Here is a 22,083-nt window from a genome sequence, read left to right as displayed (position 1 = left end):
GCAGCAGCTCCCACCCGCTGCTGCTGGCACCTACCAGGAGCACGTCCATCTCCTTGCAAAAGCACCAATCCCTGGGATGGAGAGAGAGCAAGGCCCAGCTTGTCTGGCTGCAGCTGGCTGCCAGCGCTGCACTGCATGGCAGCGGAAGGCACAGGGTGGTGCTGCCGGGTTCCCAATACTGCTTTTTCTATCCCCTGACCTGTTTGTCCCTAGACAGAGCTGCTGAGTTTGCCAATTAGTATTAGTGAATTAAGGATACACTTCCTGCTTAGGTTCATGAAAAGCGTTATACTTTGGCAGCTGACTAGAAGTGGTATCAACAGCAACTTCCCTTGTTTCCACCTCCTAGCACACCCAGTCTCACCATCTGGGAAGACCAAGTGAAAACCACCACGCTTCAGATACAATCCCCAAGCTCCCTATTCTTGCTTTCCCACATTGACAGGGGATTTTGGTAAATGAATCTCTGCGTTTGTCCGCGCCAAAGGCTTACTCCTTCCATAGGTCCTATCAGTAAGTCGTAGAGCGCACGGAGTGGGGGTTTGGTGAAGGAAGTCTGCCTCCTTGGAAGAGATGATGTTCCATCCTTAACAGGAGACATGGTACTGCTGAACAGACTGGTCATGCTCTGACAGCTCCTGTGGGCAAAAGGCAAGTGAGAGATTGGTTGCAGAAATCTGAGGTCCACTACAGGTTGCCCTGACTTCATTAACACTGACAATGAGCCAGTCCCTGTCCACCCAGAGGACTCTGTTCTGTAAGATGCTTCATGGCAGGGCTTTATTCTCCCATTCAGCTTCACACCGCAATGAACAATGACATTAATGGCAGGGTGAATCAGTTGCAGACAGCATATTACATTGCTGTGGAGCTTCTCTACAAACTCAAGTGCCTGAAGTGCTGTTCACAGTTTTTACTCCATACAGCTGTTGGAGTGTGGGCAAACATGAGACCCATTAACAATTGACTACAATCACAGGAAGATTTGCACTTGGGTTTTGCACCAACTAATCTAGCATGGTACCAAAAGGAAATATGACAACAGGCAAACAACAAGACATGAAGTTAACGCCTGCACTTGCTGCCACTCCTCTGAACGGCTCCATGAAGTGTCAGATATAAGAGCTGACCTGGAGGCCATTTCTGACATCCCCACAGAGAAAGCTCTGCACGTGCTCTCCTGACATCACCAGCCACCAAACACCATCACTCTTGAGGAGACTGAGATGGCATGGCTACAAAAAGTTATCACCCTGTTGAGGAAATGATGTTGCCTGATTCTGGTTTCACTAATCCAGCAGCTGTGCTCCCCAGAAAGGTTATCCTTGGCTTGGTGCCATGATCAACCATTTTATGTGAAAAGGGTAACTTTCCAGAAAGTTTTAACAGGTGGGCCTTAAAGAAAAGGCAGGGAGGGAAATAAGACATTGAACAGTAATGGTAGTGCAAGGTCTGAAGTGTACCCAGAGTCACCACTGGGGCTGTCCAGTAATAAACACAACAATTTCAAGCATAAAAGGCCACCCATGAGGCAACACATGCCTCGTTGTCCTCAAGGTGCCAAATGCATTCGATGGAGGGTTCCATGGAATCCCAGTCCAGATCATACTCTGATGCTGCAGTGCAGAGAAAGCCTCCCTCCATTCTTGGTCTCTATGGAGCACAGCACTTTTTTGCCTCTCAGACACCTTCCAATGGTATGTGCCTTTGCCAATTTACACAACAGCAAAGCAGCTATAGTTTCCTGATTCATGACCAAACTCACATGCTTTTTCAGGACACTAGTCTGCAATGTCCTTTTTTTAAGGATGTTTACTCTGAAGAAATGCCTTGTCTCTGTTCCTTATTTTTACCTCTTGCCTGGATCGATTCTTGGCTATCAACACAGAAAAGAAATAAATGCATAAAGCACTTGCACATCCAGGAAATCAAAAGAAAACTCAGCACCCAACAGATACATTAATCAATGAGATATATTAATAGTTGACTGTGTATTTGCTATAGGCATATATATTCATATGTATGCACATATCTATATATGCCTATAGCAGATACATATACAAACACACATACAGGCACAGTGTCTCTTCAAACTACCAGATTAAGCCAACATGCAGGAAAAGACAAGAAATGCAAAAATCTTGCACTCAAGTGCACTCCTTCTACCACTGACAAACCACAGGCCTGAGACATACCCCTGACCTTTTCTGACACATACCAACAGACAGATTCAGAAAATTTCTTTCTCCCCTCTCTTTCTCTCCTCAGTTGCTGCAACCAGTCTCCAGACCCAGTTCACATCATGTCTAAAACCTATTCTCTAAAGAAAAACCAATGCTACCACGCATGCTCCCCACTAACAAGGAATTTACATCTTATGGGCCAACAGGATTAATTTAAGAATGCAAATGGAAGCCTGGTGTCCAACTGTCCATGCTCTCCAATGCAGAGATTCTGGTGAAAGTACGAGTACGGGGCTGCTACTCAGCTGCTGAAAACTTGACTAGGTGACTTGTGCAATACCAAGTTCATTGCACGATCAGCATGGACTCAGCACTGTCTGCTCCCCTCTGGACCCCTCTGCCTAGCTTCGCTGTGGCAGCTGAGTCAGCCAAGCACACTTCGCAGTGCTTAGCTGTTTCCGTACTTTGTGTAGCACAGATTTTAAAAGCAGATCAGAAAATAAAAACTGTGCTTTCCCAATCTCACACATTTCTAGTGCCCTGAACCCTGTGCTCAAAGCACATCCCTTTAGTATATCCTGCCTGATATAGCACTCTAGAAGGGTAGGGATACTCCACTGCTTATCTAGGAACCAGTGAGCATGTAGAGCTTTACTCCAAGCACAACAGCCCTGACCTTTCCAAGAAGCAGTTATTTGCCAGCAGGTGGCACTCGCCAGCCTCACCTTCTGTATTAAGCGATTTTAACACACTAATTCACTGCAAGGAATAGGGTCTTGATTACTCTAATCAGCAGAGCCTCCTTCATCTTGGTTTCACAGCCAAGCAGCTCCAGATTTATTCCTTCACCATTCAGATTGCTTTTTATTAGAACAAAAGCAAGGCAGTATCATAAATCTTTCAAATCTCTTGCCTATGTGTTTGTGTACACAAAGAAGAGTGAGAAAATCCATAGGGGGAGGATGGACAGAGATCTTTTGTAGCAGGCAGAGCAGACCTGGAGCCCTAGCCAGCCCATTCCCTTTCCTCCCAAACCAGTGCAAACAAATGGGTCTCCAGGTGGCTTGTCAGGCATCTGAGTCCAGGTGATTTCAATGTGACAAGACAGAGACTTCTGAATCTTTTGGCCAAACACCCCTTCTACAGAGTGACAGTACTAGCTTCTGGGATGCTGCACCGATTATTTCTACCTTGCTCTTGCAATGTCGAGGGGTCCCCTGATTTCTGGAACAGTAAAATCTCCCATTTGGAAGCCTCTGCACAGACTCCGCAGTGCTCCTTTTTTATAACCCTTTGTATAAGGCAGCATGACCTGCAGCAAGCAGAGGAAACAGCACAAACTGGGACTCAGGACTGCCTGCAAGTATTAGCATTAACTCTGCTTCCGCCCTTTGTCCTGGAGATGCAAGAACAAAGCAATGACCCCGTCACAGCCTCAGAGAAAGGGGGTAAAAGCCCGTGTCACGCAAGCCTTGAGCTCAGACTGATTTGGCCTACCACCAGCCTCACAGAGCCTTGCTCTGCTTGCTGAGGATGTACGTGGCTGGGCTGGGCAGGAAGGAGGGGTTCCTACCAGAATCAGCACAGAGCTGCTCTTGCCTTGGCACCCATTAGGACTCTGGACAAGTCAAATACTACTCATGACCAAGCACAGCCATTCGGGCGGGAGGGCTGGGAGTCAGACTTACTGCTGCAGTGGTCTGACAGCCTCAGGACAATGGATATCCATTAGGCCTGTCATTCTGCAACCCTGCCTCAAAAAGACTCTTCCTAGAGATGCAGTCCCGAATCCACATTCAGGGCCTTGACACACTCATAATACTCAGCTGTGGGAAGCTCCAGAAAACATTCAGATACGAGCTCCCTGTGGATGCTTTCGAGGACCCGTAATTATCTCCAGAACCTACCAGTGGTTGCACAAAACCCACAGACCACCCAGCACTCTCTGCGTGTGTGGTCTGTACTCGGGCAGCTACAGCACCGCACCCCGTATAGTAGAGAACCAGACAGATAGACTCTCCAGCCACTGCTTTCCTATCTGCCTTCCAAAGACCTTGCTTCGTCTTGGGACAGCCAGTATCCCTGGTACACCCCCACCCCTCTGCTCCAGAGGGGGTCAGCTGCCTGGTTCTCCAGGGCAAGCTGTCAGGTCCCTGAGGGTATTAATAGGCTTTAATGACCCTGACCAGCCTGAACTGGGGCCTCCACCAACATGCCCTGCCCATGAGCCCGGGAGCTCCATTTAAGCTGAGGCCTGGACCTTTGGTCTCTGCTTCAGCTACACTGCAGGTATGCTTGTCCCCAGCTCCATCACAGCCCTGCTTGTGCCTGCCCGTGAACCCTGCTGATCCAGAGCCTGACCTGCCACTAACATCCCCTCAGACTGCCCCTCCCGATGGACCTGCACAGCCATTAGTGGGCTGTACCTGACCCCAGTTACCACCACCAGACTTGAACCTGACTTGGGACACCCACACACCTGGCTTGACCTCAGACCTGCCTCATCACCAGGCACTTGCCTGATGATCCAAACTCTTGGCTGGCTCTGGCTGCCATTCCCAGGTCTGCCCTGCTCACTTCACTGGGTATGGTTGGATGGGGTCCTGCTGGTGTGGCCTCTGCCCCGCAGGCTCTGCTGCTGCACCTAGTTCCTGGGTCCCCATCCATTAGTGAGCAGCTGGTCCTCACTGTGCGATGATGTAAGCACAGCCAACAGGGTCAAAATCAACACAAAAGCAGGGTGCCACACCAAGAGGAGAGGAGATCTATGCTCAGACATCACATGATGGTCACCAGGATGAAACCCTGAGCAAAACAAGTTGAAACAGTATCTTGGCAATAGCCACATTTTTACTGCTGCTGAGGCTCCATGTGAATTGTAAGCACCTTCTGCTAGATTCCTCTGCCTGGATTCATAGAGACTTTACTCTTACTGGGGCACTGAACTTGCTCTGAAAATCTCCAACTATGCTTGTAGGACTGGCCATGGACCCTGAGCATGCTGACTGCTGAAAAAAACCCAAGCTCTTTGCAATTGTAAGGGGAGCTGGGAGATAGCAATGGCCTTGGCAGAAGTGAATTCACATCTCAAGTTATATTGCTCCTTACCTCCCATTTAGCCTTTTACAAATTCTCACCATGCTGCATTGCAAAAATTGACCTCAAGGAAATATATTTTAGCCTTTGAGCACCATCAGGGCTGATTCTCGTTTTTTCTGCAGGTACATGGAAGGAGGACAAACTGTATCCCCATGATGGTGGAGAGGCCAAAGAAAAGGTGGGGGAGCTATATTCAGGTACAGGGTAGTGATCAAGTCCCTTGCTGGAGCAGAAGATGACTAGCAGGGAGGAAATCAGATTTTAAACTGGAAACCCAACAAAAGTCTAAGAGCCCTAAGGAACAGAGAAAACAGAAGCTGCATAAGATGTGAGCAACTGGGACTGTCTTGGGGGTTGTATCAGTGGCATCTACAGCTTAGACAGCTATTGCCCAATACTGAGATCACTGCAGCGTCCCTTCAGTGCTTCTTTCTCCTCCAAAGTCCATTTCTTCTCAGAAGTTCCTTAAGTTAACTGCCAAACCCCCGCATTTTTGCTTTTCTAAGCAGAACTGCCAAAAAAACATACTATTCTCTGCTTAAAAACCAGGTTACCTGATGACAGCAGCCAGAGGGCACCCATCCCAAACCAAGGGCTTCCTTTCAGTCACAGGCTTGTCACCAGACATGGAGACTGGATGGCTCTAAACAGTCCCAGCATCTCCAGGGCCTAATTTTCTAACATAGGACCTTAACAGCATGTGCAATTCCTGTGTGTGAGGGAACCTGCACTGGCCCCAAGCCATGCAAACTCCTTTGAGGATCTCCAACATTCAAGCACAAGATGTGAACATGCATTCAGGCCCTACATGAGGAATGCAGGGCCTGCCTTGGCAGTAGGGAAGACAAGCTCTTATTCTCAGCTCCAAGCAGGCCTTACTTCTCTTTGTCCCCTACCGCACAGAAGCCAAAGCAAACAGACGCCACACCTTCAATCACTGCTTGTGAGGCAAAATTTTACCAACCTCTGAAGCACTACAGCAGCAACAGTCCACTCAGCATTGACCTACAGCTACATGAACTCACTCCAGCACTAGCTGGCAGAAAAGCCATTGCACAGAGGAGGTGAGCTGGAGTCTGGAGCTGCAAGATCACAGCCTGTGCTCTAGCTAACCATTCAATTCTGTTGCTTAACCAAAGTCTAAGAGCTCACAGTTCCTTGTTAGAGCTCTAGGCCAGTGCACAAAAATGCCGCCTGCTCCCATTTTATTTCTTAATCTGCTCTCTTCCATGCAGATTTTCATCTGCTTCTTTCCTGAAGCTTCAGGGCTCTTGCAAGGATATCTCCTTGTTGTCCCAAGCTTGGTGTGCTGCATGCCGTGAGCCACATGACTCTCTACACAGCTTAATTATAAAGAACCACACAGTATAGAGAGAGGCCAGCTAATGCTTTCTACAGTGCCCTTCTAGACTCTGTAGCCTCCACTTTGATCACCTGTGGGACTGGAGCAGGTGTTAAGTACAGGAGGTATTCAAAGGCTTGGGCAGGACCACAGCATCTACCCTGAATTCAGGGCTCAGCAAGTCAGGTGCAAACAGATGTGGCAGTGTTAGCTCTGCCACTAGAGCCCGCTGGTATGCCCCCATCTGCAGACAGAAGGTGGGCAGGCAGGCAGGCCATACAGCAGTGTCTTCTCATTCTCTTCATCTCAGTGCTCATGGGGAGAACATCAAAGACATGGCTGCTTCTAGTGCTCCTCCTGATGCCCTTGTGAGGGTGCTTTTAATTAAGTGCCCAAGTTGCCCCATCCCATTCTCCTAAAAGCTGCAAACTAGTTACCTGACAAGGCACCTGAGGTAAGCTCCTAGATGTGGGTTCAAGGTAATGCACTTGGCTCCTATGGAGCAGAAAGACATAGATGCTGGATGGTTGGCCTCTGCAGTGATTCTGTGGATTAACATTCCCTGGAGCAGAATCGGATCATATTTTTCCCCTGTAATCAGAGGGGCATTCTCCTGTCCTTCTAAGCCTGATGAACTAGCAAAACATCTCAGTGATTCTGGGTATCTGTCTGTTTGATCCAAACCTAGCAAGTACTCATAGTTCATCATCAATGCAGCAGCTTGAACAGATATGCATGTGGATTCTGGAAAGAAAAACAGGCCAGTTGTTGGTGCCAACAGGCAGCTCCCAGTTTCATGGGGATGCTGTTACAGCTCACAAGCTCCAGTGATGGCTCACAACACTTCAGGCTGATCGCATTTTCTTTTCCAGCTGAGAAAGGCCTGGGGTATTCTGTGCTCACAATCCATGCGGTAGCACAGATCTAGCCAGAAACCCTGGGTTGCATCATGCAGCCCCTCTCCAGCGGGGGAGTGGTAACGTTGGAAAAATTCTGTCTTCAATTTTTGTTTCGAATGCTTGCCCTAATCAGCACAGTAATGTGAAAGACTGAGACCTGAGCAAGTTGTAAGAGGCAGAAAATGAGTGCAGACTGTGCAGCTAGCGCACAGTCCTGTCACTCTGGAAATGCAGCTTATTCCCAGATAATTAGTACAACAGTTAAGATGAACAAAAACAAGTATTTCCATAATAAGTATGTAGCAAAGAGCTCCAAGCTCCACAGCTCACAGACAGCAGGGACAAAACAGAGTTCCCCTGCAATTGTTCAGATAGTCACAAACAGTGCTTGGCCAGAAGAGCAAATTCGAAATGGCTGCCCCTCAGGACAGAGTTATCAGTTAACAATTGCTGACAAGTCCTTGCTGGCTATCACTTTAAGCTATCAAATTCACCTAGAAATGCAATGAAGATGCCACCCCCCCAAACCAAGCTACTGAGTTCTTAAGTGAAATACATAGTCCTATCTAGGAGTCTGTCTGTGCCTGGGGTCCTCTCTCCCACAAGGCACAATGACGCTTTCAGTCCTTGTCCTGCCTCCTTCCTGCTGAAAATTTCTATTTCTAGAGAAGGAAGCAATAGGACTCCATGCCCTTCCAGGACCTGGCAGGGCTTCTTTGTCCCTTGCATCCAACACTTGAGTCTAGAACAAAACCAACCCCCAATAGGCCACCTATCTGTGGAAGCCACCAGGCACCCGAAGCTCCCGAGCTGGATGCACATGCGACACACTAAGCGGTAATGGATTCTCAATCCCATCAGGAGCAAGATGCAGAGCTCTCCTGATGGAGGGAGAAATTTTCACTGCACCACATGAACATAAAAGAAAAGGACAGAAGGGAAATGCCTACGAGTCCTTCCACTCAGAAGGGGAGAGTGCTGCACAGTACTAACTTACGGACCTTATTCCTAAGAGAGGTGCCTCATGTTCCCCATACATCCATGCTGTGAAGAATGGATGGTTACTGCAACTGTAAAGGACAGGATCAGTTTGCTGCTCTGTGCCCCCACAACTCGGGGCAATAGGGAGACCATGAGCAATAGCATCAGCTGCACCCTAAACTGGTAATTTAGAGAGAAGCCCGACACCAAGACATCTCATTCTGCTTGCTGATCCCCACAGTGCAGTGCTGTATTCTCACCTGTTCAAGAGGTTGTTCCTGCTGACCATCCTCAGGAAGCCAGTTGGATCTGTCATTGAGTTCAGCTTGTTATTCATTTCCTCAAACTGTTGGTCCATGATATCCCCAGCTTCACTCTCAGTCTCACTACTGGCACAGGCTCTGCAGGGGGAACAGCAGGGTGAAGGAGTCACTCATGCAAGACAGAGCAACAGCTTTGTGACAAATGCTCAGCCAGTTTGAGGGAAAATGTTTTTCAGACACAACCTCAACCAAATGCTGAAGTCGAATGTTCCCTGGATTGCATCACCTCCTGCTGTTAGGCATACAAGAGAGTAACAACCCCATTCCCTTCTCCTGGGCATTCTTCAAGGCTTAAAGAGTGGCACACACTGATGGAAATACAGGACCCAAATTCCCATTCACTGCAGGTATGGACTTTTGAAGCTGTACCACAACACAGAAAAGCTGAGGTCTGCAGGAAACAGCAACTTAGCCCTTGATTTGCCTAAGAACATGTGCTAGTGCATCCTTTTCAGATTTCCACAATAACAACTCCAAGCTCTGTATGCTTCCTTCACTGGCAAAGCGCAACATAAAAAAGGAAGCTGTGTTGCTGCTCCTGTTATACAAACAGGGAAAGCACAGAGAAAAAAAAATACTCTATCAATGCCACTAGGACAGCAGCAATACAGAGAGAAATAGAGCCCCAAATTTCTAAATTTTCCATCTCCTGACATTAACATCTAAATTATCATCTCAGTGTAGATTTTCTGTCAAATTGCTGTTAGCATTTTCTCTTCTTTCTAAAAGCTGAAGGCAAACACAACTATTGTATGTGCATTTTTAACACCCCCTCCCTTTAATCTAATAAATAATTTGCATATTATATGGTGCATCACAAACCTTGGAATTTGTACGCTTAAGCTAAACCTGCTAGGCTACCTGCTGAAGCCACCCTGCATCTCATTTCTGTTTCCTTTTGGGTCCCTGACAACTTGGAGCCTTTCTTCAAGGGCACATTTTCCAATAAAGAGCACATGAATTAAATTAACGCACAACACGTACTTGTGCAGGCAACTAGTTCTGTCCCTATGTTACTGTATGGACCACAGGATATCTTGTAAGCATACTTCCAGGTCAATATAATTTAATAACCTGAAAGAGTAAGTCCTGACAAAAGACAATCACTTCATGAACACTGAAATGGGGCTAGATGAACAACAGCCAAGGGGAAAAAAAAAACCAAAAAAAAAGGAGGGGAGAAAAAGGGAAAAGAAAAGGTTGTGAACAGCTGCCTCCTGTATGTTTTTCCTCCAGCTGCAGGCATGCTCAGTTTTGAGTCCTGGCACAGTTTTGAGTAACACTCACAATGAGTATTTGGAGCTCCTTAAAGAGGCAAAAATCTTGAGTTCATGAACCCAAGAGAGCAGGCCACATGTTCTCCCTAAAGAGAAAGGAGTCTGTCCCAATACAAGTTCAAGCAGACTTTAAAGTCCCTCACACTTTTTTTTTCAAGTAGGCATTATTTGTCAGCTTAATTAGACCAGCTGAAAGGAACCATTTCTAGCAGAAAGTGAAGGCTGCAGTGCAGAACTGAACACAACTACAGTAAAATCCCAATGACACATCCCATGACAGCATATCTTCCTCTCCAGGAGCACAAAATGGGAAGATGTGCCACGCTGGAGATGCAACAGTACCTATAAACACGCTTACAGCATTATGGAAGGCAATGGCACTTAAATTTGAACACAAAAGCATACAACTACAGTGCACTTAAGCAAGCTATGAAATGAAAAGTCGGAGTCAAACAAAAGTTTTCACATGTGTGCTATATGTATTTAAATCCCTCTGTTCTTGCTGACAGGCAGAGAACAGGTTCCAGGGACTGCAGATGACAGTTTCTCCTGGGGGTCTGGTGTGCTGGAGCATGGTGGCAGTCAGCAATGCTGTAGGGAAGCACTCGATCCATGTGGGGAAAGAGTTTCAAAGCAGAACATGACGTTCACCCACATGGAACAGACAAGATTTGTTTGTTTAATTCCCTGCATATGATTTTGAAGTGGGGAAAGAGTTTCTGCCTGTGATCATACCACACCAGCCCAATGATCTCAGAGACAAGCATTAAATCCAGAATCCTTAACCAAAAACATACCACTACCATCACCACGAAAGGAGGAGGAAGCTGACATCACAGTAAATTAAAACCTCATTCCAGAACCTAAAGACTAAAGGACTTCCTTTGCCAGGAGGAGAATCTGTGGTGACAAATGGTTAATGGAACTGAAAACAGTATCTGCAAATCTGTTGCACAAGGCATAACTGCAGATTTCAGTTGTGTATATGCATATCAACAGGGTAAGATTCAACCGTCAACATATGGAGATAGATGTAACCTTCTGAATCACGCAACCCTGATGCTTTAAGAGAAGGGTAGATGGAACCAATTCAGTCTAGTTTTTATTCCCCTCTTGTCCTTCCTGTCAGTATACACACCTTGAAGGGATTGACTCTATTCTCCCAGAAAGAACAGAGAGCTCATGGTCCATGTGCACACACAAGACAGAACTGGATGAAGTGTCAACATCCGCTTCACATTGTCACATTTGCAAAACTCACAAAACATGAAGGCTGGAGGGAGTAACTTCTGACATTTCCTTTAATGGGAATCACGCAACTCATTTTCAAGCAAGACTTGAAACCCGTAATTCGGAAGGTGTGACTGAAGCTAAGAGAAGCAGAAGTCTCAGAATAGATTTTGTGTAAGAACCCCAAAACCCCAGACACCACCACCATCAAAGACGGGCCACTTCTTAAATGTACCATTTATATGTTGGCAATAATTTCATGATTATGATCATTTGGATAGCAGTGCTTACGTGCTTGTGGCTTCTCAGAGCTTTAATTTGAATGAAGCTACTCCTCTGTGTATGTCTGTTCCCTTATGTTTCAAGTACTCAGCTGGCTGAGAGACCCTTTGCTCTTTCTCAGAGTACTTAACAAAAACCCTAGACTAACAAGCAGTTACTGCTCACAGTGAAATGAATAATCCAATCAGCTGTAAAAATGTTTCCATTCAGAAAGCCACCTTTACAACCATAAAAGGTTTTGCACCTTTTCAGAAAGTACAAACCCGAAAGGCATCCAAATGCGACACAACTGTAAATCCAATACACACAGATGTGGGGATCACTGGAGATGAGTCGGCTGTCACTACTACTTCTGGTTTCCAACTGTCTCAACATTACGAGTTAAGCACATACCCATCTCAAGAGCATGTGGTGTTCACAGCACTCAGCGGACACAATCCTGCCAATGCCCTTGTGAGGCTGGTGGGTAATTTCACAAAATGGCAAGCTCAGATTGAGTTCAGGACAAAGAACGGGTCCTAGTGTAAGCCCAAACTGATTGCTGACCATAGGCCCACTGTGCCAGTTCCACCTTTTTGGCTAACAATAGCAGCAACTCACCTGTTCATGCTCAAAATCTGTTACAGATACTGCCAGTATTTCAGTAACACTTACAAGGTCTGCATTAGCCATACTGCATCCATGAATCCCTCATCTCACTGGATGACTAAAGCTTGTCCTCCCCCAATGGCAATACTAAATGCTCAGTGACCCTCTGAAGGAACTTCCAGACTCCAATGTTGTGCTCAGATAAACAGGATCAAACACCATGTTTAGCAGAAGTTTTCAGAATAGTAGCATAGATTTTTTTCAAATCGTTTTGTACCTTGTATCATCGCTTACGGATAATCGGTGTTGTGGTTACAAAAATGTTTATAGATAGCAGTAGAAGAACCAGAAAGGAAAAGAAAATCATGCAGCTACCCCAAGGGAACAAAAACCCTCAGAAGAGAAATTAAACCTCAGACCCCATGCCTTTATCTATCTCCTAGCTGCAAAACCACATGGATCACTCTGACATTGCTTTCCTCCCTGGAGACTAGGGCAGTGAAGCAGAAAAGTTTTCTTCTAGATACACGTTGTCGATCTCAACTCAGACATCTCTTTCGCCTCTTTCTTATTAACTTTCCTCTTTTGTCTGGGAGACCAATGCATGGCTCATTTTAGGTTCTTCTGCTTTGGGGAGAGGTTTACTTTCCTTCTTTGCAACCTGGCCAGGTCAAATATGGCCACAATCTGCTTTTATTCTGCTGTCCACACCTCTTAAGAAAATGCCATGGGTTATGGACTGCGAGGTTTCAGGGCTCTGAAGCAGTGTCTTGGAGATTTTGATCTGTCTTCAGTTTGTCACTGCATGAAGACTCTGGGACTGTACAACTTGTTTAGCTCTTACAAGATTAAGTTAATTTTAATGATAACAGGGGTGTCTAAAACAATGTCACGGGATTGCAGAAACCCACAAGTAATTTATGTAGCAGCTGACTGGCAGTTTTGGGGGCAGATTTCCACTAAAAGATGGGAAAAAGCATCTTGTGTTTTTTAGGAGACTGCCACAACAGCCACCCTGTTAAAATAAAAAACCAAAAAAATCCAACTGACTTAAAACACAGCAAAAAATCCTGAGATCTCCTCTCAAGCTGGCAGTGTTCTGGACAAGCTCTTTTCTGGTAGCACAGGTAACAAACTACTCTATCAAAGTTGGATATAATGCCAGTAATAGCGCTCAGGCCTGAAGGCATTATGCAAATATAGACAATTATTGGGAAACAAATTCCCTTCATAAATTGCATATAAATGTTCACCCAGCTGCCAAGAATCTTCCAAGCAGTGCACCGATACACAGATCCTTGATTTTTTTTTTGTCTTTTTTTATTTTATTTTAATGAGCTTTCTTGGCTAATGACTCTGAGCTGAAATCATGCTAGGCCCAGCCAGTGTCATTCTGCAGATTTTTTTCTTTTCAGTTTTAAAAGTGTCACAATTCTTTTAACTCAATGTTCCTGGACAAGCAGGAATAATGGCTGCTTTTCAGCATTTTGTATGCTTCAATGGGAACACATTGTTTCTGTTCAAACTTTCTGCTATTTAAGCCCTTGCACAGCCCAGCCTGGAAATGCCGGTTGTGTTCCCCAGGTGCAGCCTGTGTTGTAAGGGGAGCGCTGGGTATCTGCATCTCAGACTCTTCCCCGAGGAACCACCGAAAAGGTGTACGCACACACAGCCGTTTGCCACTGTCACGGCAGCACTAGTCCTGTCCCCACACCCAAACGAGAGAGGCCCCAAAGCCTTCACAGTCCTGCCAGAGTAGTGGGTTATCACAGAAGGGAAACGCTTCCAGCCCAAGAGCAGAGCGGACAGCCCCAGGCCAGAGGGCTCAACAGCCCTCCTGACAGAGGGTAAGCCAGAGACACAACACCATTTCATCGCTGCGATTGTCCCAGCTCACGTCTCTAGCAGCAGCCTAAGGCGGGAGAGCTGCTGCCTCTCTCAGAGAAGCTGGACAACAGCAGCAAGGCTTGGCCAGGCCTCACAGTGTGCACACAAAGTGCATAGCACTGATTCCTGACTTGCAACCCAGTGCTTATACTAAGCAGCTTGGCAGGGGCTCTTCGAAAAAACTCCTTAAGCTGGCCCAAGCCCAGAATCAGGCTCCAGGAGCAGGAGGCCAGGCTGGGGACCCCAGCGTGTGCATTCCCCGGACTAGCAATGCCAGAGCACTGAGAAGCAAAGATAAGCCTGGCACTGTGCACCACCGATTTATTAGACAGAGACGCCTTTCCCCAAACCTTCACAAATCCAGTATTTTTTCAGGGACGGGGTGAATAAAATCTTAGGCAGGGCTTTCTCTTCAGTTCCCTAAAGAAAGGTAAAACCAGGATAATATTTCACCACAACCTGAGCCCATCTTGCCGTGCAAACCTTTCAGGACACATTCAGCATCCTAGCGTAGACACATTCTTTAATTTACTTTGAAATCAGTGAAAATGACAAAAGCAATCTACCAGGCCTGAGTCCAGAACCTCTGATGGCTTCCAACTCCCTTCCAGCACCCAATGCTCCCGTGAAGGAAAAAGCACAGAGGGGCTCACCATCTGTGCTGAGCGCATGTCCGCAGCCCTCTCAGAGTTTCAAACCCAATAACCCAATTTTGTTACTGGTACTGGGGACATAAAGCAACCAAGTGTCATGTTCCCACCACCCCAAGGGGAGGATTAATTTGTCTGTGAGAGACTGGAGCAAGACCTGGGGAAAGCAACTAGGAAATCTGGTATCATTCTGCATAGTTGAAACACCTAATGGGAAACTTCAGGCCTGGGGTTATGTTCTTACTTTGATCTGATGGAAAATCCCTGTCCTGTCAGATTAAGGTGTGGGCATCAAGGGGAGGAAGCTGAGGACACTGCTGGTGAGCCGACTACAAAGCACAGCTTCGTTTTACTGCTGCTTTCTGCACGGCAATGCTCTAACGCCACTGTGGTGTCAGCTACGCAACTACATTTGCTGCCTATGGTAGCTATTACAAAAGATGAACAAGGATTAATTAGGAGAGCTGAAGAGTTTCCCAGTTGTCTGCAGAACCCTGAGCACAAATCGATTCGAGGATCAGTGCCATCATTTTCTCCTTCTTGGCCAACATCATTACTTGGAACAACAGGTTCGGGTGTGCACTGCCCCTGCAGACTGCACTTCACGAACAGAAAGCAATCTGCAGGGTGGCAGCCTCTAACATAGGCTGCTAATGGCTCAGGGGGCTGGGTGCTTTCACCATCAAAACTGGGTGAGGAAAAGGATATTTGTCCACAGCCTCGGTGACTCAAGAGTGTTTCACTCAAATCTTGGTGCTGCAGAAAAACGCAAAATGGTTTAAAAAAAAGACTAGAACACGGTGTAACCTAGAAGAGCCAGTGCCTCCACTCACACCAGTTTTGGGGGCTGGTTAACAAATCAGCCAACACATACATATAAGTCCCCTTCGCACTAGGAGTAAACTAGACCTGCAAACTGCCGGTGTGTTACTAACCCATCTGAAGTAAAGCAATTTATGACTACATAGTAACATTCATTTATAACAGCAAGCTAAATTGTTGCCACATCCTTTACCCTGTACGCTTCATTCACAAAGAACATACAATAACAGGGACAACCCCAACTCTGCTTCTCAGATTGAAGCATTCAGAGAAATCTACTTGTAAGTATCAGCATAGAAACTATATTCGTACTCATCCAATCCATAAATCAAACCAAATACCACGAGAGATCATGAGATGAGTACAAATAAGCAAAAAACCTTGACTTGTGATAAATCCATAGGATAAAAAAAAAATGAGGCAACATAGTTGTGAGACTTATCTGAGTAATGGACTGGAGTAAGGTTCCTCTCTCTTTGCTGAAATTTATCAGACAGATTAATTCACTGTAAATTATTTACTCAGCTATAGCCACATGGGAACATATTTGGAGGGGGGATGGAATTCCTGTTATTTGCAGTTTTTCATAACTAAACCTTTGAAAGGGAATTAATTACACTGGAAACTGTGAGTAGGATGGAATCTGCGCATATACAGTCAGACACGGCACCTGCCTCCTCATCCAATCTATATAGATTCATTACCCGGCCTATGGGTTCAAACTTTATTCGCATGTGCATACAGAGTTACTTGGCAGAAAAATAGCCATAGATACAAAAATAAAGCAATCTTTTTGTTGCTGCAGTGAAAATTTGCCCCTGCTCTAACTCTCAGTTCTCGGACTTCTCGGCCGATTAACTTATCCCTCTTATACATTGTTAAGACTGTTATAAATTGCTTTCAGGTGGGAGAGCAGGAACCAGGATGTTAGACTTCCCCCTCCCCAACTTACCGGGTATAGTAGGAATCCACACCCAGAGCCTCCCGCACACTTGAGATGTACTGTTCCAGCGCAGAGTTTGTTATTGTTTGCAGGGTCATGCTGTTGGCTTCATGGAAGTCCCCGGCATTTTCTGTCAGGCTGTCACCCAGATAATACTCATGAAATTTCAGAATTCCTGCAAGGCACCAGTATCACAAGGTTATTTCTGTAGGGCAGGAATAGTGCTGCCAGCAACTGTCTAGGGAGGTGGCACAGCCCTTAGCATTTGGCATTTCCAGTACAACTGGGGCAAAGCATTCCATGCCATGTCTCTACAGGGCTCTTCCAGCATTCTATATTACAGCCTTGCTTTTAAAATCTGGCTTTGTACTTTGCAGATGATGGCTCAAAGGTACAAAGGCAGAGCAGTGCTTTTATGAGATGCTCAGAATGCATTTGCTATTGCAGCACTCTCATATAAATTATAAAACAGATCTTCCATACAAGCACCTACCAGAGTAATTCGCATTTCAATAGATGCACATGAAAAATACATATTAATAGCCTCTGATCACATAAATTGAACACACAAGTCTCAAATGCTGAACAAGGGTGTTATTACTGCAGCAGAACCTCCTCACATCCCACGATTTTTCATTTCACTCATATGCATGAAAACACATTATATACAAAGAAAGAAAAAGACGGATTAATGCATAGTAAAATATTAAAAGATAGCATTTCACAATGGGTAAACCAGATAAAGGACACTCACTGTTTTGTTAAGAATTCAACTATTACTGCAGATAAAACCTTCCTCCACTCAACTGGCACATCCCTCATAATTAATTCTATAGCCTGTGATCAACAGTAAAAGGCTGCTCTGGATGCCCTGTTTGCCTTGACAGTATAAATTATTAAACCAGTTAAGAAGAGGAGGGGTAAAGAATAAAGCAACTCCTTCTGCAGCAACAGCAGCAAATAATAGAATCAGTGGAGAGGCTCTATGCGTACCATCTCAGTGGGATAATATGGATCTGGGGCTGCCACTGAAGCTACTCTCTCCATCAGCACTAACGAAACATGAGGTCACCATGGCTGGGCTGGAGTCACTACTGAAGAGCTCCCCAGCAAAGCTGCTCAAGTGGAACCCTTGAAGCACCACAGTCCCTCTCCTTCCCTACACCTGACAGGGCCTTCAGGGACACAGTCACAAACCCACGTACTTGAAGAGTGCAACTACTTTCCTACAAGATCCAGTTTGGGCAAGGAGACAGGTCATGAAGCCTAGCAGCAAACCCTACACTTCTGATCCACATAATTTTAGTAAGCTCAGCTTGATATTAATACTATAATATTACTGGCATTTTACTGTGCAAACTACAGGCCTGAAGAGCCAATGAGTGACTGGATGCATAGCAGGACAGCACCATCTTACACTTACACATGCAACATTGCAAAACGCCCCTAAAAAGCCTATTTTCCAACCACTGTCATTCCATCTGAAGCCAGGGATGTGTGAATGTTTGCTTCCCTTCCCGAAGCATTTTTGGTGCTATCTAAATCATGCTTTTTATCTCTTTAGCTTTGTCACAGTGAAGAGCTGCAATTATTAAATTATATCCAGAAAGAACTCATGAAAATTTACAGTCATTGCTTTATTAGATAATGAACAACAGCTGTCTGCAAAAAGCAATCCTCTTCAAATTAATCCTCCTTGCTCCTCTGTGTTAAGTGTTTCCACATTCATGAGGAGAATTCAGAGGATCAGGCAGTTCAATGGCATATCAGGAAGCAGGGACGCCCTTCTGTTTTCTGCAATCCACTTCAATGAATAAATGTCAAAAGCTTTTGGAAGGATAAAGCACAGAAATGTAATTAAAGTAGGGATTCTTATGCATAGAAGATCCTCACAGAGCCAACATACTTGGAATCTCATTACTGCTCTGCTCTGCCCTGTGGGAAATACATACAGATTGGAGGTTGAAAAATGGAAATATTAAACATGTGAAACATTTCCATCTCCAGGTGAACATCAAAGCCCTGAATAAGCACTTCTATGTCATTATTGCTGTGGCCACAATTTTCAGTCTATTCAGCTTTAAGGTACTAGATGGCAAGGATTCCCTCGTATGTTCACTCTGGTCCCGGATTCATTCCTAGCTACAAATGGTACAATTCTCCCCGTGTAAGGCTTGTTTACATGCTCTCATCTCCAAAAAGGACCTCACCTGCCCCAGGAGCCAGCAGCCAGCTGTATAGATAACCTGCAGCCAACGAGTAGTAGAGAACAAGTCCCCTTTGGCCATTCACTGTCTCCAGGACCTGGTCAATGGTCACTGGAGAATACGGATCAGAGTCCTGCTGCCCAGTCTGACGTTCCACAAGCAGGTCAGCAAATGCCCTCGTTCGTCCTCTCTCTGCTACTGCCAATGCTTCATCATGGTGACCTGAAAAGACAAAGCCATCTCTCAGACCTGACACCAACATGGTTTGCAGCACAACATGCAGAACAGGGACAGCTGCTATCCCAGCCTAAACTAAAACCTGGGGAAGCAGGGTCACAGCATTTATTTCTGGGAAGAGTAGTCTCTGCTCTGGAATACAGTCCCACAGATCATCTTGGCTGCATGCAATAACACCATGTATGGGAAAATGATCCACAGAAAGACAAATGAATGGAGGAAGCAAGAAAGAAGATCCAAAGGTGCCTGAAACCCAAAGCAGGACACCCTTATTTCTGTCCTGGCAAAGAAATGCTGCGCTGTGTTGGACAGATGAGGAGTGAAGTATGCATCATGAACTGCCTCCCTGCAAATTCAGCTGAACTCCTGGCATGAGCTTGGAGTTCAGACTGAGCACACGATGGCATCTCTTACCGAGACTGACAAGTACTCGCTGCAGGGCCTGATAGGAGGATGTCTGCAGGTCGAAGAGTGACAGCTTGTAATCTGTGCTCAGCTGCACCTCATGTCGGATGGTTTCAAACAGTGCCGAGGCCCGGTACAGCTGGGAGGGAAAAGAGCCGTGGTGACTTCCTTACAGACACAGCACAAAGCACTGGCTGGAAGAGCAGGAGGATCCAGGGCCAACGTACAGGGGAGGTCTGCCTTAGACAGCCCCTCAGAATGGCAGCATCTCTGGCAGAGGGGACGTAACTTTGGATGCAGCAGTAAGGCACATGGGCCTGAGCCGGCTCAGTGCTTTACACACCCTCCCCAGGATGCGCCAGATATTTCCTATCCTGACCACGGTATACCTGGTGCTGGGACTCCTCGAGGTTCCCACTCGCCCAGAGGGAGAGGCCAAGGCCATGGCGTATTTTGGCTTCATCTTCTCTGCGTCCCAGCTGCTCTGCCAGCCTCAGTCCTGAAAAGAAGTCAGAGTGAGAGAGGGCCAAAGGGGAGAAGGGGCTTTGGCAGCCCAGTGGAGCACTTCTGCCTCAGCAGCCTGGTGGGCTGTTGGCTCAGGTGGGCCCCGGGCTCCCAGGGCTCCTGCAGCAGGCAGAGACAGCCATGGAGATGCCAAGCGATGGGACGCCAAGCAGGGCAGCGCCAGCGCTGGGCAGCTGCTGCTGACATCAAATTGGCACCAGCGCGAGAGGTGCCTCAGCAAGACAGACACTTCCATGGACCAAGACCTACCTAAGTGAGGTTAAGGTGCAGTCCCCTGAGACACACTCAGTAAGCCCCTATCAGGAAATTAGACTTTTAAAGCTAAAAGCCACACAGACCAAAAAAAAAAAAAAAAAAAAAAAAAAAAAATCACACTGAGCTACCAAACACTGCCAGAAAAGACACCACTTGCCATATTGCTGGCTTTTTTCCCACCAGCTCTTCCCAGCCTTCTGGGAGGCTCTGCATGGTTTATGTGCTGAGCTAGAGCAGAGGGCAGGGTCCTGGTGTGAACGACCTGGAACTCATTTCACTTCCAGCAGCACCTTCTGTGCCCTCCCCCCTTCCACCATGCTCCAAACCTCTTGCCTCCATGGACCCTGCTGACAACAGGGACACCTCCTCTTAGGCACCTCAGGTTTCCCACAGACTGGGGAGTGGGGGGCCTGGCCATGACCATGCAGCTCAGCAGCAGCTAGCATTTGCAGGCTTTTCAGGAATTCTGTGTCACACCATGAGAAGGAGCTGTATTTTATTTCTCCCCTTCCAACTTAATTAAATTCCCTCAGCATACTGGAATCCTGCCAAGGTCAGTTTCAGGAAAAACAGACTAACTGACATAATTAATCTTTCAGCTTCCAGCTTCATACACTCCAGCTACGTTGCTCATCTCCTCTGTCAGAGAGCCACCACCTTGAACAGATGCTGCTTGCATGCTAGAATCCCTTGCAGGAGCACAACTCACAAGCCAGCACTGGCCCTGGCACTCAGCAGCGGCAGATGGCTTCTGGACACTGAGGGCTGAACCTCCCTCACCTCCCTGTCAAACACAGTTTGTTTTCACTCACAGCTTAGAGGACACTCACCCACCTGGTCTCACTCCCACTTGAATGCAGAAGGAAAAGCCAGGTGGCTATCAGCAAGGCACACATCAGTTTGAGACCTGCTCTCAGGATCAGAGAGATCCTTCACGACCTGATGTGGTTTTCCCAGAGCCAGTTCCTGGTACACAATGCTATTTATAGAGAAGGTTTACACCTTCTAGGCTCAGGCACAAACAAGCTTTATAAAGAGTCTGCCAGGTGCAGTCTGAATTCAAGCTCAGAGCTAGCTGAGATGCCCCCAGGAAGGCACACCTTGTGCTTTGCAATGCTTTGTCTACAGGATGCCAGGAAGGCTCCGACTGACATGGCATGCTCACTGTAACAGCCTGCTTGAACAGCTACTCAGACAGATGCTCAACGGTAGCTAGGGATGTCTGCAAGAGCTTTTGCATCGAAGGCCACTGTCAAACACATCCTCTTAGTGTCACGCTCACAGTGCCTCATTTCTCTCCATGTCTTCAGCCTTCCCTCCTATCCCCCCACACCTACCACTATATGCTGTGTTGCATAATTCAGCCTCTTACCTTCCTGCAGGTACATCACAGCCTGAGAGTAGTTCTGCAAGGCATGATGAGTCCTGCCCAGACTGCTGTAAGACACAGTTTTAGCTACAAGGTCGTTCATTTGTGCTGCAATGCTGAGGTGCTGCTCCTGATAAACTACTGCCCTCTCATAGGTGCCCAAGGACTCGTAGGTCAGGCCCAGGTTCCCGTAGGCTCGGCCTTGGCAAGTGGGGTTGTTGGTCTCCTCCGCAATCTGCAGATCTAGCTGGTGATACTGCAGGGCTGTGTCATACTCTCCCATCTGCTGGTAGACCCCACCAAGGCCGCAGGCAGCATCGCTCTCCAGAGCTCGGTCCTTCATCTCTCGAGCAATGTTCAGCTGGCGCTCCAGGCAAGAAATGGCTTGTTCGTAGTTCCCCAGCTGACTGTGCAGGCTCCCCAGCTCCCCGTAGGCCTGGGCTTTGTTAAATGCCTCCCCCAGCTCATGTGCCACCACAAGCCTCTTCTCAAAGCACACCAGAGCCTGCTGCAAACTTCCCATAGCTCTAGAAGGGAAGAAAACAGCAGCATTTATTTTGCCAGTGTTTTCTTGAAAGA

At 46.7% G+C, this 22,083-nt stretch overlaps 1 protein-coding gene across 8 annotated transcripts in view; it reads right to left on the bottom strand.

The window, feature by feature from the left end:
* Window positions 1-22,083, bottom strand: part of TTC28 (tetratricopeptide repeat domain 28) — a 200,945-nt gene that overhangs the window by 19,265 nt on the left and 159,597 nt on the right. For all 8 annotated transcript variants that reach the window (XM_052796819.1, XM_052796820.1, XM_052796821.1 and 5 more), the window contains 7 exons: window positions 21,508-22,031; window positions 19,745-19,854; window positions 19,365-19,494; window positions 18,717-18,935; window positions 16,516-16,681; window positions 8,765-8,905; window positions 494-638 (listed from right to left, as the gene is read on the bottom strand). In XM_052796819.1, coding sequence (XP_052652779.1) covers window positions 494-638; window positions 8,765-8,905; window positions 16,516-16,681; window positions 18,717-18,935; window positions 19,365-19,494; window positions 19,745-19,854; window positions 21,508-22,031 — 1,435 coding nt within the window. The remainder of the gene's footprint in view (window positions 1-493; window positions 639-8,764; window positions 8,906-16,515; window positions 16,682-18,716; window positions 18,936-19,364; window positions 19,495-19,744; window positions 19,855-21,507; window positions 22,032-22,083) is intronic.

The sequence above is a fragment of the Harpia harpyja genome, chromosome 9 (assembly GCF_026419915.1).
Source record: "Harpia harpyja isolate bHarHar1 chromosome 9, bHarHar1 primary haplotype, whole genome shotgun sequence".
NCBI lineage: Eukaryota > Metazoa > Chordata > Aves > Accipitriformes > Accipitridae > Harpia > Harpia harpyja.
This window is presented reverse-complemented; position numbering and strand designations above follow the sequence as displayed.